The 17,439-nt window shown below is 41.4% G+C and overlaps 2 protein-coding genes across 7 annotated transcripts in view; both read left to right on the top strand.

Moving 5' to 3' along the window:
• LOC117522416 (ETS-related transcription factor Elf-1-like) overlaps positions 1-3,022 on the top strand; it is a 45,564-nt gene extending 42,542 nt beyond the window's left edge. For all 4 annotated transcript variants that reach the window (XM_034183812.1, XM_034183810.1, XM_034183811.1 and 1 more), the window contains 3 exons: positions 1,490-1,564; positions 1,714-1,909; positions 2,017-3,022. In XM_034183812.1, coding sequence (XP_034039703.1) covers positions 1,490-1,564; positions 1,714-1,909; positions 2,017-2,656 — 911 coding nt within the window. In that variant the 3' untranslated portion in view covers positions 2,657-3,022. The remainder of the gene's footprint in view (positions 1-1,489; positions 1,565-1,713; positions 1,910-2,016) is intronic.
• A 3,473-nt stretch (positions 3,023-6,495) lies between these two features.
• sugt1 (SGT1 homolog, MIS12 kinetochore complex assembly cochaperone) overlaps positions 6,496-17,439 on the top strand; it is a 104,079-nt gene continuing 93,135 nt past the window's right edge. For 2 of the 3 annotated variants that reach the window (XM_034183817.1, XM_034183815.1), the window contains exons 1-4: positions 6,496-6,587; positions 6,681-6,729; positions 11,078-11,168; positions 11,439-11,508. In XM_034183817.1, coding sequence (XP_034039708.1) covers positions 6,574-6,587; positions 6,681-6,729; positions 11,078-11,168; positions 11,439-11,508 — 224 coding nt within the window. In that variant the 5' untranslated portion in view covers positions 6,496-6,573. The remainder of the gene's footprint in view (positions 6,588-6,680; positions 6,730-11,077; positions 11,169-11,438; positions 11,509-17,439) is intronic. The other variant, XM_034183816.1, reaches the window with a different exon arrangement.

Below are 17,439 nucleotides of genomic sequence, written 5' to 3'. Positions count from 1 at the left end.
TAGTCCCCCTACCCAAGAAATCACCCATAACCAGCTTCAGTGACTACTGGTCCATAGCACTCACACCAGTAGTGATGAAGTGTTTTCAAAAACTGGTTAGAAGTCACATCATGTCTTTCATAACCCCCACTTCACACCTATACCAATTTGCTTACAAGGCCAACAGGTCAGCAGAGGATGCTGTGACCGCTGCCCTTCACGCCACACTGACCCACCTGGAGCAACAGGATAACTACACCTGTCTTCTCTTCATAGATTATAGTTCAGCTTTCAACACCATCACCCCCATGGCCTCATGAGGAAACTGCTGAACCTCGGTCTGCCTCATTCCACGTCTTTGGATTAAGAAGTTTCTGTCAGATCACTCACAGAGAGTCAGGTTTGACCCTCATATATCTACAGCTCTCACACTTAGCACCGCTTACCCTCAAGGCTGGATGCTGGACCCGCTGCTCTTCACCTGCTACACCTCTGACTGCACCCTTGTCCACACCAGCAACACCTTCATTATGTGTGTGGATGACACCACAGTGTTAAGCTGTATCACTGGAGGAGATGAGTCCGCTTACCAGGATGAGGTGAAACAGCTGACAGTGTGGTGTAGAGAAAATAACCTGCTCCTGAACACATCCAAAACCAAGGAGCTAATCATAGACTTCAGGAGATATGCAACAGACATTCAGCGCATTATCACCTGTGTGGAAAGGGTCAGGGACTTCCATTTCCTGGGAGTCCACATAGATGAGAAACTGACCTGGGACAGGAACACCACAAACTTGGTAAAGAAGGCACAGCAAAGACTCCCTTTTCTGAGAAGCTGCAGGAAAATAACATAAACCACAGACTGCTCATGTCTTTTTACCGCTCTACCATGGAGAGCATCCTCATATACTGTCTCTATATGTGGTTTGCCAGCTGAACGGTGGCAAACAGGAGGCTCCAGAGAGTTACCAAAATGGCAGAGAAGATCACTGGGTGCCCTCTACCCACACTGGAGGACCTGCATAGCTCTTACCGTCTCAGGAGAGCCAACACCATCCTAAAGGACTCATCCAACCCTGGCTACTCTCTGTTTGAGCTACTGCATTCAGGCAGAGGGTACAGGACCATTAAAGCAAGCACAAATCGATTGAAAAACAGTTTCTACCCAACTGCTGTTAGAGCTTTGAATGCCACTGGAATCAAATAGCCAGGTCACATGCCACGCTTGAAATGAGTGCAATATTTGTTAATGTGCAATATCCACTGCCACTGAAATATCCACTGTTTTGTACATACTCATAATTTCCTTTTTGCTACTACGTTCTTGTCTGTATTGTGTCTTCTGAGAGGGCTTTCATAGTTGCCTAAAGGTTTTTAGGGTTGTAAAATTCATATGGTACTCTATAACTGTTTTGTGGTCATTTTCTTTCTTGTTTATGAACATAAAGCAGTCAGTATGTGACTATACACAATATTTTTTAAATGACATGGCCTTTTGTCTATCCAGTGAGGAAACCACGACATCAGAGGGCAGAGTCTCCCACACCGGACATTAGAGTGAAAAAAAGCAGATATCACAAAGGTATGACCTTAGGTAGCAAGCTTAACCCGCCAGGCCACTATGACTAGAAAGATGGAGAAGTTCTTCTGCCTCGCTCATGATTGATCATCCTCAAGTTCAGTTCAGTTATTTATTTAGTTTTTCCTTTGTTTCTCATGTTTGTGCTTTAGGTGGAAACACTCTGTATCTGTGGCAGTTCCTGATGGAGTTACTGCAGGACCGGCAAGTCTGCCCACGCTACATCAAATGGACAAATCCTCAAGCAGGGATCTTCAAGTTAGTTAACTCAAAAGCAGTGGCCAGACTGTGGGGAAAACATAAGAACAAGCCAGATATGAATTATGAGACCATGGGAAGAGCATTAAGGTATATTATTGAGGCAATGACAAAGTTTCATGTTCACATCTTTACTTTGAAGAAACAAGATATGATTATTCAATGTTCTTGGTACTTTGCCATCTGTATTTTGGTAGGTATTACTACCAGAGAGGCATACTGAATAAGGTTGAAGGCCAGCGCCTGGTGTACCAGTTCACATCCCTACCCAAAGACATGATTTATATAACGGATGGAGACAGCACCTATGAAAAAGATGAAGATGATAACAATGACCATAGTGGCATTGATGAAGGTGTTAGCGATGACAGTGAGTCAGATGATGTCACATTATCTCCAAGTGACCAATCTGTGGAGGAGGAAGATTCCCACCCAACACAAAAGAAAATGGCATCAAGATCAGTCCGAGCTCAAACCCCTCAGCGGACCAGACCAGCTGCCAGGTCTTCAGGCCACCGTGAGACCGTTCTCCGGCCTGCCAGTACCAGCTTGATTCAGGAGCAGCATTTGCCAATTGTTTCGGCCGAGATGCTGCGGACCCTTCAGAACCTACAGAAGGTGCAGTCCTTGCAACCTGCAGGCCACGCCTCAGTTTTCCAAACGGCTCAACTGCTGGGGAGCCTGTGTAATCGACAGGCAGCTGCTGAGGGAGATGTAGAAAGGTGTAAAGGTGAACCGGTGACATCTGATGCTGGTTCAGAGAAGTCCCAAACAGGATACACCACACTGAAAGTGGAGACCCCACCACTCGTGCTCTTAGCTAACTCTGATCAATAAAACAAACATCACAACCCCCACATAGCACATGCACGCGCGCGCACACACACACTCCAGACTCAGGACCTTGTCGTGACCATGTCTTGCTACCACAGCCCATATGTTTGTGTCTCAAGTGTCTAAGATGGGGGGGGGATATAGATCTGTTTTAATTCATCTGTTGAATTGGTGACGTAATGTCAACACCAATGCACATTTCCTGATATCTGAATTCAGATTAGCAGGAAAATAGCAGCAACCAAAATATCACCACATTCAGGAGTTTACCTTATAGCAGCCATAAACTGTGGGAGACACCAAAGAAACATGCACTGGAAACCACAACTTTTGTTCACCTTATGCAGATATACATTACTGTTTTCCACCCCCCCAAAAAAAAAAAAAAAAACATTCCTGTTCTTCAATTCATTTAGATCAACATCCATGTAAATGAGGTGCCTTTTGGTTAACCATTCAGTCTAGATCCTAAGAGAACCATTATGTCATTTGCTAGAGCACCGTTGGACACAGTGAACATGTATGTTCCACATTTCAGTTTGTTGAAGGTTGAATTTCGATTTGTGATGTCACTGGTGACCTTTCATGTCCTATTATTTACTGTTCCTGAACATAAATTCGAAACACATCTGGGACAAGCTTATGGAGTCATGAGGTTACAAGACCGTTTCAAAATGTTGGTATCGTCGGAGAAGAATGAAGGTCCAAGTCTTCAGCCTCATGGTGTTTCCTTTTACTGTCTTGTTGTGACACCTGGATGTGAACCATTGACTTAAAGTGACAACTGGATGTAACCAAGTCTTTTTGGAGAAATCTTAAGTATGTCTGGAATGACGTGACATCAAATGAGCAGTTACTTAGGAAGACCAGATGAGGTGCATCCCCTGCATTGTGAGGGAACATCAGCTACGATGTTATAACCATGTGGCGTATTTCCCTGAGCATGATCCAGGCTGCAGATGCCTCATTGTTGACACCAAAAACGGAACAGGCCAAGGGGACGCCCACCTCCTTAAAGCAGCCATGGTATGGACCATGGGTATGGACCATGGTCTGCCTGGGTGGTTCTATAATGTGGTGGATGCAGCAATGCCTAGCTTCAGCCCATGCTGCCATAAATGGTTTCAAACCTGTTTAGTTTTGGTCTAAATCCTCCAGAAAGTTCCAAATGAGTTTTGGAACTCAGAATCCATTCCTTATTGGTGGACTTGTTCTTACCTTCTGCTTGCACTTGAGCTTCAGAGTCATGGAGCAAATTATCTGATGAGCACACTGTTCACTCCTTTTCTGCTCTGATGTTCACGTTTTGCCCCTCCTTGTAATGTTAGTTTATTTTAGTTTTTTTAAACCATCTCATGCTGAATCATTCCTCTGCCTTGAAAAGGCCTTTTGCACTAATGTTCACCCCTGCTGTATTTTACTTCCCCAAGTGCCTGAAGATATCTGTGTATGCTGTCCCGGCTTTCTTTCTCCCCAATACCCGCGAGGTCATTAAGGGGGAAACATTCCATCTTCTTTTGTGAGATTACTGTTTTGTTTGTGTTGTGAATTGTAGGAAATAAGGGATCGCTGTTTCTAGAATAGTAATTTAGCACTGCTGCTGTTTATATTTAATGTGTCCACAGTGGAAATGAGAATAATCTTTGCTGACAATCACCAGTGAGCTGGTTTTGTAGCAGTTCACCTCGCTGCCGTGCCTTTTGTGGAATATTTCTGCTTTCAGCCTTCGTGTAACACACATGTATATTGGTGTACGTGGCCCTGTAAGGCCTTAATGTTTTGTGTATACACTGTACGTCTGTGAACATGTTTAACTTTGTGCCTGGTTGCCATTGTCTCCCTCAGGTTCATAAAACTTTTTTGCTGCACATACTATATACTTGCCTTGCACTCAGAGTCTATGCCAGGAGTTTTGTTTTCAGGCGGTCTCAGTTTATCCTTACAAAGCCAGCCCGCAAACTTCAGTGACTTCGGCAGAATCCAAGGTCATGAGATTTAATAATGGCTTTGTTTGCATAGCACTTTTTAAATGCAAACTGCTTTGCATTATCAAATTAAAATCTCCAGTGCACAAATCATAAAGTGCTGAAGCAAGTTAATTAGTGCTATGAAGTGTAATAACAACGCAGCACAAATTGAAAATAACATGAAAGAAATAAAATCTTATTAAAATTAGTATTCCACTGAGGATTACAGATAAACGTATACTAACAAAATTTGAAAAGGTGCATTTTTTAAAGAAGCGGGTGGGTTCTGTTTGGGTGATCTTGGATAGGAGATGCACATATTTTGCCTTTTCCCCTGGAAGCCTTATGCAAAACTATTATTGGAAAAGCCTTGTATGTAGTTTCCAATCTTGCTTTATGTGTTTGGTTTTTTTTTTACTGATATATGGAGCAAAAAGTGGAATTACTGCCTTTTTTTTGTATGTTTGCTTGTATGCAGTCTGAACTCTGGAAATGTTGCAAACACGATGTCCAGTTTATTAAAAAAAAAATAAATTTCATTTTGTCATAGTGTGAAAATCCTGCCTCTGTCATTTTGTCATCACACTCTGTTTCTAAACCCACTTATTCCTTTTAGGAGTCACAGGGCTACATTGTTTTAAGGTTCCCAGTAGTGTACAGGAATGAGAAATGCTGCCCTTTATTCATCTAATCTAATCTAAAAGGGGGTAATTGCAAGGTGTACCTAATAAAGTGGCCGTGAATGTATCATCATTTATTATTGTTTTATATAATTTCATGCACAGTATTATTAGTGTGCATGGCATCGTCATCGTCGTATGGCCTGTTGACTACCGTGTGTGGTTGTAACAATTTCATGTTGAATTACGCTACTCCAACAGATAGACATACATGTAACATTATGAAAACAAGGAGATGAGTCATCACTGCCATCCAAAGATGGAGTTCTCTGCACATCTGGCACAAAGATAAATAAATGTAAGTATCATAAAATAACTATACCACATTATTTGTCTGATCACAAAGATTCCAAAAAGGTATAGTTTGGACTATCTGTGATTGAATGTTATGGAGTTATGGGGTAAAAACAGCAAGAATGGTGACAAAGGTCAGTTTCAGTTTATACAGGGGTCAAAAGTTAAAGTTGCTCCAGTTTTGGTAAAAAAAAAGAAGTGGAGTAAATTATTGGTTGTGCTAATAGGACTAATAAATGGAATAGTTTTGACTGTGTTGAATACTTGGTCTCCAAAGTAAAGGTAAAACAATGTCGACGTCCATTGGATTCTATGACGTGACATATGTTACCCAGTAACATGATAATTAAGCATGACACATGGTACAATCTATTCCTTTTTAAAACCCTACTAACTCATCCAATAATTTCCATCACTTTTTACCAAAACTGGAGCAGCTTTAACTTCTGACCCCTGTACAAACTAAAGCTGATCTTTGTCACCATTCTTGCTGTTTTTACCCCATAACTCCATAACAATCAATCACAGATAGTCCAAACTATACCTATTTGGAATCTTTGTGATCAGACAAATAATGTGGTATAGGTTTCATTATGAGTGTAACATTTTTAAATTTTGACCCCTGTGTAATTCTTCAGTTGATCCCTACCTGACTGCCTATTGAAAATTTTGGTGGCTAACGTGCAAAACAAAGAGTAATGTCTAAGGCGTATGTGTACCAATTTTGGTGCTTGTTTGCAGAAATGAACACTTGTTACAGTTATCTGGTCCACTACAAAGTGATCAAACCCACACTAAGCCAAATGAATCGCATTTTTTCCACGTTAAACTCGGGTTAAGTTTAGCATCCGCACTCCAGCCCAGATGGTGGCGGTAATTCAGAAAATGAAAATGAAACAGAGAAATTCTTGCGCTTCGAAGCTCCGGTATCTGATTCATCTGTGACTCCAGCTTCGGTCTGCACGTCCACAACAAACCCATGGCAACGGAACGGTAGGTTTAATGAAACATCTGGTTTATATGTTATATTTCCATATATCTGTTTGTATTCAGATGTCCAATAGTGACTCTCTTTATTCGATTTAGCAGGTTCCCCGACAGCTTCATTGACGAAGACCCTCAGAAAGCTCTCGAGGTAAACATTAGCTTAGCTAACCTTCGCCACACGTTAATGTTAGCAAGTTGATGAAACTTCTGGAACCTTCTTTGACGAATTGCCTTTATTAATTGATTTCGTACAACCAAAAGTTTTTAAACCCATATCGGGCGCCTTCAGTAATGTTACGAGTTGTTTTTTGTTTTTTTTTTAAGTTTCAAGCATCACTTTGAAATGTGGGCGAATGATCTTAAGTCATAAAATGTAGCCGAGGTTCATCAAGTTTGAGGCTGGAAACATCATTCAGGGTCCTGATGGAGCACCAAACGCTTACGAATGCCATATTTAAAATGGCTTAAATTATGTAAGAAATTAGAACAAAATGAGGGCCATTTTATTGGCTAAAAAGTTTGAACATAGTGCCCACTAAAACACCAAAACATCAAATCTAGCCTTGCATCTCAGATATACCTTAAAGCAAATTGTAGCTGAGCTTTTAGGTCTTTTTTTTTTTTTAAAGAAAACCCTCCTCTGTACCACTTCATCATGAAGCTGTATAACTGGTGATGCAAAATGCAAAAATTGCACTGTACATAATTTCTTCAATCACAGCCACAGAAGCCTGTAACTTCTGGGTTGTCTGAGTGTCTTGGTGGCTTTTGTCACTCTTCTTTTCCTTGCACAGTCACTCAGTTTTTGAGAACTGTCTACTCCACACAGATTTACCATAGAGTGCCATACTGTTTGTATTTTTTCATAATTTATGTAAATAAAGTCCAAGACATATTCAGTTACTTGGAAGTGTTCGTGAATCCATCCACTGACTTGTCTGAAGAAAACTGACAATACTATAGAAATAATGATGAATGTTTGAGTTCAATGGTACGAATATTTCATGAGGTGAAAGCTGGAACATACCATTCAACTTGCCTTCGCCTCGTTGAATAGTATGTTCCAGCTTTCACCGAATTAAATATTTGTTCCATTGAAAGAATGTAAAAACATTCATTATTTGTTTTATATAACAGCTAAAATAGATCCGTCATTTGACATTTTATTAATTTCTAAACAACAGAAAAGGGACTTACATTTTGGTGTTCCACTGCTGCTGAAGTCCAAATTGTGACGTGTAGTCCAGTGATGCTGTGCACTGACTTTGGACTTCTGTAAAAAAAAAAAAAAAAAAGACTTTGCGTAGTTCCTCAGTCCAGCCAAAAATCACAGCAGCTTTCCAGCTGAACAGCTCTTCATGCATACAGACAGCACAGTGGATTTGTTTTGTGTCTGTGTGCGCACGGACGTGTGCAGAGTGCAATGGTACCAAACGTATGGAACCAAATTTGCACTCTAAATGGAACTAAGCTGCACTCTAAATGCAATGCAACACAAATGGGATGAATTAATATATGTCATGTGACATACAAAGCACCAATCAATATACCAAAGAGGCCCATTACTTATGCAACCATCATCATGGCTTTTATTTTTTTATTCATTTATATCAAATTGCAGAGATTTGCTTTGAGTTTAAGGAAGAAAATTTGGGAATTTTTTTTTTAGATTGAGATGCTTGATTTACTCTTTGTATTTGAAATGGCATCAATAAAATGCGTGAAATGCCAAGGTGCCAAATACTTTTGCAAGCTACTGTATATCACTCACTGCCAAAATCTTAGAAAAACTGCCTTTTGTTATGCCATATACTTAGAATTTCTGAACGATGAATGCGTATCAAAGGTTTATTAACTGAGCGCGAAGTCTGTATGGGAAAATATCAGACCGAGGTGTTGGCAGTACAAACCTCACTATGCTCAGCCTATACAAAAACACAGATGTTTGATATTCCCATACAGACCCAGGTAGTGAGGTTAATAGTTTGTTTTTTATATGGCTATTACATATACATACATATACGAGGTCTGTCCAAAAAGTATCGGACCTTTTTATTTTTTGCAAAAACCATATGGATTTGAATCACATGTGATTGCATCAGCCAAGCTTGAACCTTCGTGCGCATGCGTGAGTTTTTTCACGCCTGTCGGTTGCGTCATTCGCCTGTAAGCAGCCTTTGTGTGAGCACTGGTCCACCCCTCTCATCGTTTTTTTATTGCAAATAAATGTCTGAACGATTTGGAGCTTTGCTGCATCAATTTTTTTCCAGAAACTGTGAGAGACCTCCAGGTGGACACCGTTCGGAAAATTAATATGGCTTTCAGGGACGATTTTGTGGGGATTACACAGATTAAGGAGTGTTACTGCCACTTTAAGGACGGCCCACAACTGCTGAGAGCGCGCCGATCGACAGGCTGAATCAACCAGATCATTTTGAACGTGAAGGCTTTGTTGATCCGGGACGTCGTCTGACTTCCACAAAAAAAGGAAAAAGGCATGGACATCAGCACTTTTTCGGCACATTCCACTGTTAAAGGAGTTTTTTTCATGGAAAGAAAAGCGGACGGATGCGCCACCGTGCCTTTCATGGCGCAGGACAAAACCACCTCCGTGTTGGTCTCACAGGACGGCTTTGAGATGGCTTTCAGACAGCTGTCGGTGGGTTTTCAGTCGTGTGACTAACCGAGAAATTGTGGATGAGCCTGGACATGCCAGAACATGTCCTGTGAGGCTTCATCACGGTGTTGCTTTGCGCCATGCGGCTCCACCGCGACGCGCGGAATTCCTCCGCACGTCTGTCTCTATGTGCCGAAAAAGTGCTGATGTCCACGTCTTCCGCAATTCCTGTGCTAGTCAGAGGATGTCCCGGATAAAACACAGCGTCCAATTTGGAAATGAATGGCACATTCCACTGTTACAGGAGTTTTTGTCATGGAAAGAGGAGCGGAGAAATTCCGCGCGTCGCGGTGGAGCCGCATGGCGCGAAGCAACGCCGTGATGAAGCCTCACAGGACGTGTTCTGGCATGTCCAGGCTCATCCACAGTTTCTCAGTTAGTCACACGACTGAAAACCCACCGACAGCCGTCTGAAATCCATCTCAAAGCCATCCTGTGAGACCAACACGGAGGTGGTTTTGTCCCGCGCCATGAACGGCACGGTGGCGCATCCGTTCGCTTTTCTTTCCATGAAAAAAATCTCCTTTAACAGTGGAATGTGCTGAAAAAGTGTTGATGTCCACGCCTTTTTCCTTTTTTTGTGGAAGTCAGACGACGTCCCGGATCAACAAAGCCTTCACTTTGGAAATGATCTGGTTGATTCAGCCTGTCGATCGGCACTCGGCGCGCTCTCAGCAGTTGTGGACCGTCCTTAAAGCGGCAGTAACACTCCTTAATCTGTGTAATCCCCACAAAATCGGCCCTGAAAGCCATATTAATTTTCCGAACGGTGTCCATCTGGAGGTCTCTCACAGTTTCTGGAAAAAAATTGATGCATTAAAGCTCCAAATCGTTCAGACATTTATTCGCAATAAAAAAAACGACGAGAGGGGTGAACCAGTGCTCACACAAAGCCTGCTCACAGGCGAATGACGCAACCGACTTTTTGGACAGACCTCGTGTATATGTATATATGTGTATGTATATATATGTGTATGTATATATATATATATATATATATGTGTATGTATATATATATATATATATATATATATATATATATATATATATATAAAACGTGCAAACTTAGGGTATAGCCCGAATATGAAAGCTTCTGACGGGGTTGGGCTCGTAGTCAGACCTGTTTGCTTTCTTCACCTACATCAGGGGTGGGCAATCATGTGCCATAAAGGGCCGAGACACTGCAGGTTTTCCATGCAACCAGTCGCCTCAGCAGGTGATTTCATTAAAGATCAGGTGTTTCAGCAGGTGATTTCATTGACAACCAGGTGTTTATGTTCAGAGCAGAAGCTCATCAGCAACCCACCTGCTGAGGTGATTGGTTACACGGAAAACCTGCAGTGTCTCGGCCCTCGACGCCCACCCCTGACCTACATGAAGAACTTGCTTAACAGATGGTCCGATCATTAGCTGGTAAGCTTTTAATCTGCCTTTTTTTCTGATGCTGTTTAGATATTTATGGAGTTATGTTCATGTCCAACTTGGTTTTTCTAATCGTGTTTTTTAGCTTTCTGGTTTGTAACGAATGTGATACGCAATCCGGACTGATTATCATGGTAATGGTCTGGTATTGGAAAATGTCAGACCGGAAATCAGCCAATGAGAGCACGCATAGCGTCGTAGCCATATGATAATACTATGTATTCAAGCAGTACCTGGTGGTTGCCAAACTTTGAGACAAAGGAGACAGTCATGCTCATCGCGGTGTCAGCACTTTCTCAGTTTTACTTTTCCATTCTTGTTGCAGCTATTTTTAAATTAACAGTACTGTAAGATGTCTAAGAGCTGATTTATTTATTTTTCTTCTTCTTCTGTCTAGGAAATTAATGAAGCCTTGCAGGGAGACCCGGAGAATGCTGAGTGGTTTTGCCAGCGTGCCTATGCTCATATTCTTCTCAAAAACTACAGCTGTAAGTACATTATTGAGAAGCAAGTTCACTTGAAAATATTAAAATAATTCATATGGTATTTGGTTTGCATTAAGTGCTCTAATGTGTGGAATGTAAACGATTGTCTTTGTTTTGCATTGATAATTGCAGTGTGATCTTAAGTGGTAGCTTATTCTATTCATGCTTGGGGAACTTCTCATTGGTCAGGAATAATCAATGAGTATAATATTACAAACATTTTGGTAAGCAGTGTCTTTGTTTGTTTTTGTTTTGGATTTTTTTTATTTACAGGTGCTGCTGATGATGCGAAGAAAGCACAGCAGCTAAAACCCAGCCTTCCGCTTGCTTTTATGCGAACAGGGTGAGTAATACGCAGTGATAAAGTGAAATAAAATGGTGGAGGACAGCATCTGTGTTTGTGCTTGGTCATAGGTCATGTTAATCGGATCAGTAATGTTCTACAATAGTTAGATATAGCTTTATTATAAATTTGGTGTGTAAACAAGAGAGATTCCTGTCCTTAAACGACATGCCATCTAAAACTTGGAAAACATTCTTTAGAATGCACACCAGCTATGTGTGGTAAATCAGGTAAAACGTTTGGATTTACCTCTTTACTAGTATCTACCATTTACAGTTTACAATTTAATGTACGAGGTCTGTTAGAAAAGTATCTGACCTTTTTATTTTTTTCAAAAACCTGATGGATTTGAATCGCCTGTGCTTGCATGACCCAACCTTGAACCTTTGTGGGCATGCGTGAGTTTTTTTCACCCCTGTCGATTGCGTCATTTGCTTGTAAGCAGCCTTTGTGTGAGGATGGGTGGAGTGTCTCGTTGTTTTTTTCTTTGCAAGGAAAATGGCGGAATGACTGGAGCAGCGCGACTGCATCAAATTTTGCCAGAAACTGGGCAACAGCCAGGTGAAAACCATTCGGTTATTCAGACGGCTTTCGGTGACGATCCTATGGGCATCACACAGATTAAGGAGCGGTACAACTAAACGTCCGCACAACGGTGGAGAGCGAGCCTCGCTCCGGGCGGCCATCAACGCTGAAATGACCGGATCATTTCCAAAGTGAACTCTGTGGTGATGTGGGACCGTCGTGTGACTATCCGAGACATTGTGGAAAAAGTGAGCATGTCACAACAGATTCAAATCCATCAGGTTTTTGAAAAAAATAAAAAGGTCGGATACTTTTCTAACAGACCTCGTATACCAGGCCATGACCAACTTACAGTGTTCTACACTGAACTCCAGAGGTCATGTTCCATGCCATGCAAGATAGAGAGCCTCATCTTCTTTCTGCATGATTTTGTCAGTTATAACTGAAATCCGTTATATGTAGAAAATGAGCAAAATCCATTATATGTATAACACGGACAAAATCCATTATTGTATGTAAGGGATTAGTTACAGCCAGGAGGTGCCGAACAATTTATGGGGAATCCCCATCTCCAATTAGGCTTTTGTATTTCATTGATTAAAAGCATGTCCTTGAATCAGGACCTGCTTCATTTAATGACTGGGTCAAAACTTCCTCTGAAAAAAATAAATAAATAAACACCTGCCTTGAATAAGCGACAGACATTATGTGTATTAAAACATTGCATTTGGTCGAGTCACCCTTTTTTCTAAGTCCGCTGCAGAGTGGTACCTTAAAATCCTAAACCCTGATTTATGCATGTACTACTCGGTAACCTGTGACATGATCCTTTTAAAGTTCTCTGTCGCGTCTTTCAGCAATTTTCCACAGGACCAGCGGCTTTTCTAGATTAATTTGTCCCTCAAAGAGTTCCATTCCTTTATACGGGGTCTATTAGAAAAGAAACCGACCTTTTTATTTTTTTCAAAAACTATATGGATTTGAATCACGTGCAATTACATCAGACAAGCTTGAACCCTTGTGCGCATGCGTGAGTTTTTTCACGCCTGTCGGTTGCGTCATTCGCCTGTGGGCACGTTTTGAGTGAGCACTGGTCCACCCCTCCCGTCGGAATTCCTTTGTCTGAGAACTTCCTGAGAGACTGGCGCTTTGCTTTATCAAAATTTTTTCAGAAACTGTGAGGCAGATCCAAGTGGACACCATTCGAGAAGTTCAGATGGTTTTCGGTGAAAATTTTAAGGGCTGATGAGAGATTATGGAGTGTTACTGTCGCTTTAAGGACTACCCACGGAGCCGGACAGCGCGCCGCGCCCCGAGCTGCCGTCGTCAGCCTGTTTCGAGCTGAAAACTGAAAGACGTGCGGACGGATTCGCGCGTCGGCACGCAGCCGCTCATCGCATGGCGCCACAGAAAAACACCTCCGTGTTGATAACCATTCGTAAGATTCAGGGGGTTTTCGATGGCTTTCAGTCAAGTGAGTATCTGAGAAATTGTTTAACAGCTGGGCATGTTCAAACTTGTCCTGTGAGACTTCCAACGGAGGTGTTTTGCTGTGGCGCCGCGCCATGAGCGGCTGGGTGCCGACGCGCGAATCCGTCCGCACGTCTTTCATTACGAAATCTCCTTTAACAGTGGAATGTCCGGATAAACTGCTGATCCCGACCTCTTCTGAAACTTCTCTGCTCTCTCACGACGTCCTGGGTCAACAGAGGCTTAAATTTGGAAGTTTTCAGCTCCAAACAGGCTGACGACGGCGGCTCGGGGCACGGTGCGCCGTCCGGCGCCGTGGGCTGTCCTTAAAGCGATATTAACTCCTTAATCTCTCATCAGCCCTTAAAATTTTCACAGAAAACTGTCTGAATTTCTCGAATGGTGTCCATTTGGATGTGCCTTGCAGTTTCTGAAAAAATTTTGATCAAGCAAAGCGCCAGTCTCTCAGGAAGTTCTCAGACAAAGGAATTCCGACGGGAGGGGTGGACCAGTGCTCACGCAAAGCCTGCCCACAGGTGAATGACGCAACCGACAGGCGTGAAAAAACTCATGCATGTGCACGAGGGTTCAAGCTTGTCTGACGCAATCACACGTGATTCAAATCCATATAGTTTTTGAAAAAAATAATAAGGTCGGATACTTTTCTAATAGACCTCGTACAATGATCAACCTCCAGATCAATGATCGGCTACGTATTTCCTCCATGAATTGTGGTTCATTTGATCGTCTTTTTCCGACTCTGTGTTGTGAAGTTTGCAGACTTTTCTGCCAAACGTATTTGATCCTTTATCGAAATGTAATCAGTGGGAACAATGCAAAAACTTTTAAAATATGATGAGAGAGGAAGGAGTGAAAATGTAAAAGTGACAAATCACAGGTGCGTGTCAGGCTCCGGGGAGGGTTCGCAGCCATGCAGAGGACTAGGGTCTAAAGCGGTTGGGTTTGTCACACCCAGGGATATGTGTGAAACTTAAAACCATGTTATAGTGAGGGGAGCAAGCACCATTTTGTTAATATCACCAGACTTGAATAAAGAAGGCCTCATTTAGGTGCCGTGTCTGAACACAGTTTGAAAAAGAAAAAATGCCCGCACTTTAAATCATGGAAACCCGCTTTCCTCGAATCAGCGAGTGTCAGCGCTGAGCTTCATTTCATACCTCTGTTACTGGGAATATCCAGACTGCTCTGTCTGGTACATGCGAGGAGTTTTTAATGGAAATGCATTGCGATCGGACGGGACGTTTTGTCCAATGTGAGAGAAAATCCGTTATATGGAATCTGTTATATATACGGTGTTTATTACATGGAAAACCATACAAAAACATTAGGGTTTTTGCCCGTCGAGTGCAAATATCTGGTTTATGCGATGACCGTTTAGGCAAGTTTTACTGTAAATCGTATTATTCATTTATAAGGCACACGTGTAAAGGAACATAGCTAATTAACGTCACCATAAGGGCACAACATACGAGTAAACTGCTTCTTTCAGCCACTGAACAGACGATCATATGTGAACATACCACACAATGAATCGTTTGAGTCCACTGGGGATAAATTCAGATGATTGGAGTGTGCTGTATTGCGCATACAAAGAGATGAATGCAATCATATTAAAGTCAATCCAGTGTGCATTCTTAACAGATTACCAGCTCTGTCATGCATTAAGAAAACATTCAGTCCAAGCTGCTCCTTGTTGTTTTATTTATTACTTTTTTGAAAGTTAACTGTTTTTTTTTTTTTTTTTTTTTTCCTCCTCTCTCTCTCTCTTTTATATGGCAGCTCAGTTCTACGGAGTGCACAAATGTAGGACTAAAATGAGAACACTCAGAGTAATATTGATTGAACAATGTTTTAATTGTTAAAATATATCATTGTTATTGTTCTTAATAGTAATGATATTTTGTTCAAAACACGTTTTCAAAAATGGATCTTTACTCTCAGGGGGCTGGGTGGTGGTGGTGGGGGGGGGGTTGTTGCTCTCCATCCACTGGCTACATGCCTGGCTGCACAGTTTCTGAATAGGAAGCAACCAGGCACGGAAAATTCATTTATTTATGTGGAAAGTGCTACAGTAAGACATTTCCATCACATGCCATCCATCAAAAACATCTGGTGTATATGTGAAGGAAAGGACAGTGAAATATTTCAAAGCTTTCACCGTGGGTGCATTACCTGCTCTTCTTCTTATCAGACAACAAGACTGATAATCCATGATGATGTATATGAATAAAAGACTTGTGTATTTGATGTGAAGCAGTGTGTTTATATACTTTTATAATATACCCTGTACTCCGTGTTGAATGCAGCCGCAGTGCTGCGAGCTTGCTCACTCCAGTGACACAGTGTATATGAAATTAAGTGAGAGAAAATGCTCACTGATTTATTCAATTGGGTTTCATTTGTTCTATACCAGTCAATCAGAAAAACACCTCTACAGCCCCAGGATCATCACTGAAATGTGGTGATTGGAATGTTACAAAAAGACACTGTAACAAAGTAAGTAGAGATCATATATCAACCAGGTTTAGGAGCAACACATGCTGCCATCCAAGCAACGTCTTTTTCAGGGACGTCCCTGCTTATTTCAGCAAGACAATGATGAGCCATATTCTGCACATGTTACAACAGCGTGGCTTCGTAGTAAAAGAGTGCAGATACTAGACTGGCCTGCCTGCAGTCGAGACCGGTCGCCAGTGGTGGGCACAGATAACCAAAAAATTAACTTAGATGACAGATAATCAGATAACTGAAAAGTTATCTTCGATAAAGATAAAACAATAAACCACCCAAAAATTTATCGGAAGTTACAGATAACCGGTAACAGATAAATTCTAATATCTCTGGCACATTTACAACTACTAGTAAAACAAATTTAATAGCTTCTAATAATATTAAAAACAACAACAGACCCAAACAATAAGACCATACTTTTTCTTTCAACAGTCCGCCCCTGCTGGAAGCTCTACAGCGCTCCGAGCACAGACAGGCACCCCGAGACCCAAACAATGAGACCACGCTTTTTTCTTTAAACATTCGGCCCCTGCTGGAAGCTCTTGTTTATTACAGCCCTCCCAGCACAGAGACACTCTTGAGAGCAGCCGTAAAGCCAGCCTTGTACCAATTATAAAGGTCCGGTCATGCGGAGGTCTTGAAAAATAAAGTCATATTGACTTATGGTTTTGATTTATAAATAACATTAATACTGATAGAATAACTCCATTAATGTCAATTCTGTCATTTGTACAAAGTTAAAATATAACATATGTCTTTTAATGTTGAATAATGCACTAATTCTGGGGTTTTGTAACAAAGAGACAGATCGCAAAGGATTCTGGGTAAAGGTGCCTGCTAAACACTGATTGGTTCAGTCATTCATTATGTAAACCAACACGTTAATGTGAAGTCTTGTGTGTTGGTGTTTAAATGTGCTTTTGTAAAATATTCCATTTTTTTATTTGTAAAAACAGGCATTTTTACGGAGCTCTGGAAGTGTCATCGCAAATTTTTTTGCATGTTTTTTTTTTTTTTTTTTTTGCATTCTTTTTTTTCATTTTTTTGCATTCTCTCTTTACAACATTCATTTGATGTAAAACATACTTTACACTGTGCGAGATGATTTTTCATGCAGGAATTTTTTGGACCAAGTTTCAGGTTAATCGTGCGTCCTGCATCGTGTAGTGTTCATGGAGTATCAAGCTGCGGTCAACATCCTGATCGCTGATCGTATGGTCGAATGAGAATCAAACCTGTTTGATATATTATTGTGGTCGGCCGTCGTGAGGTTATCCTGCTGCTGAAAGCTACAAGCAGCATCCAACCGTTCGCACTGTACCTGTGCAAACACTGCAGAGCTGTCTTGTAATAATGTTGTTGTTGTTGTTATTATTATGCAGTTGTTTTGTTTTTAAACTTCAT

Source organism: Thalassophryne amazonica, chromosome 12, assembly GCF_902500255.1.
Source record: "Thalassophryne amazonica chromosome 12, fThaAma1.1, whole genome shotgun sequence".
NCBI classification, from domain to species: domain Eukaryota; kingdom Metazoa; phylum Chordata; class Actinopteri; order Batrachoidiformes; family Batrachoididae; genus Thalassophryne; species Thalassophryne amazonica.
The sequence above is the reverse complement of the archived record's forward strand: the minus strand, read 5'-3'. Positions and strand labels throughout refer to the sequence as shown.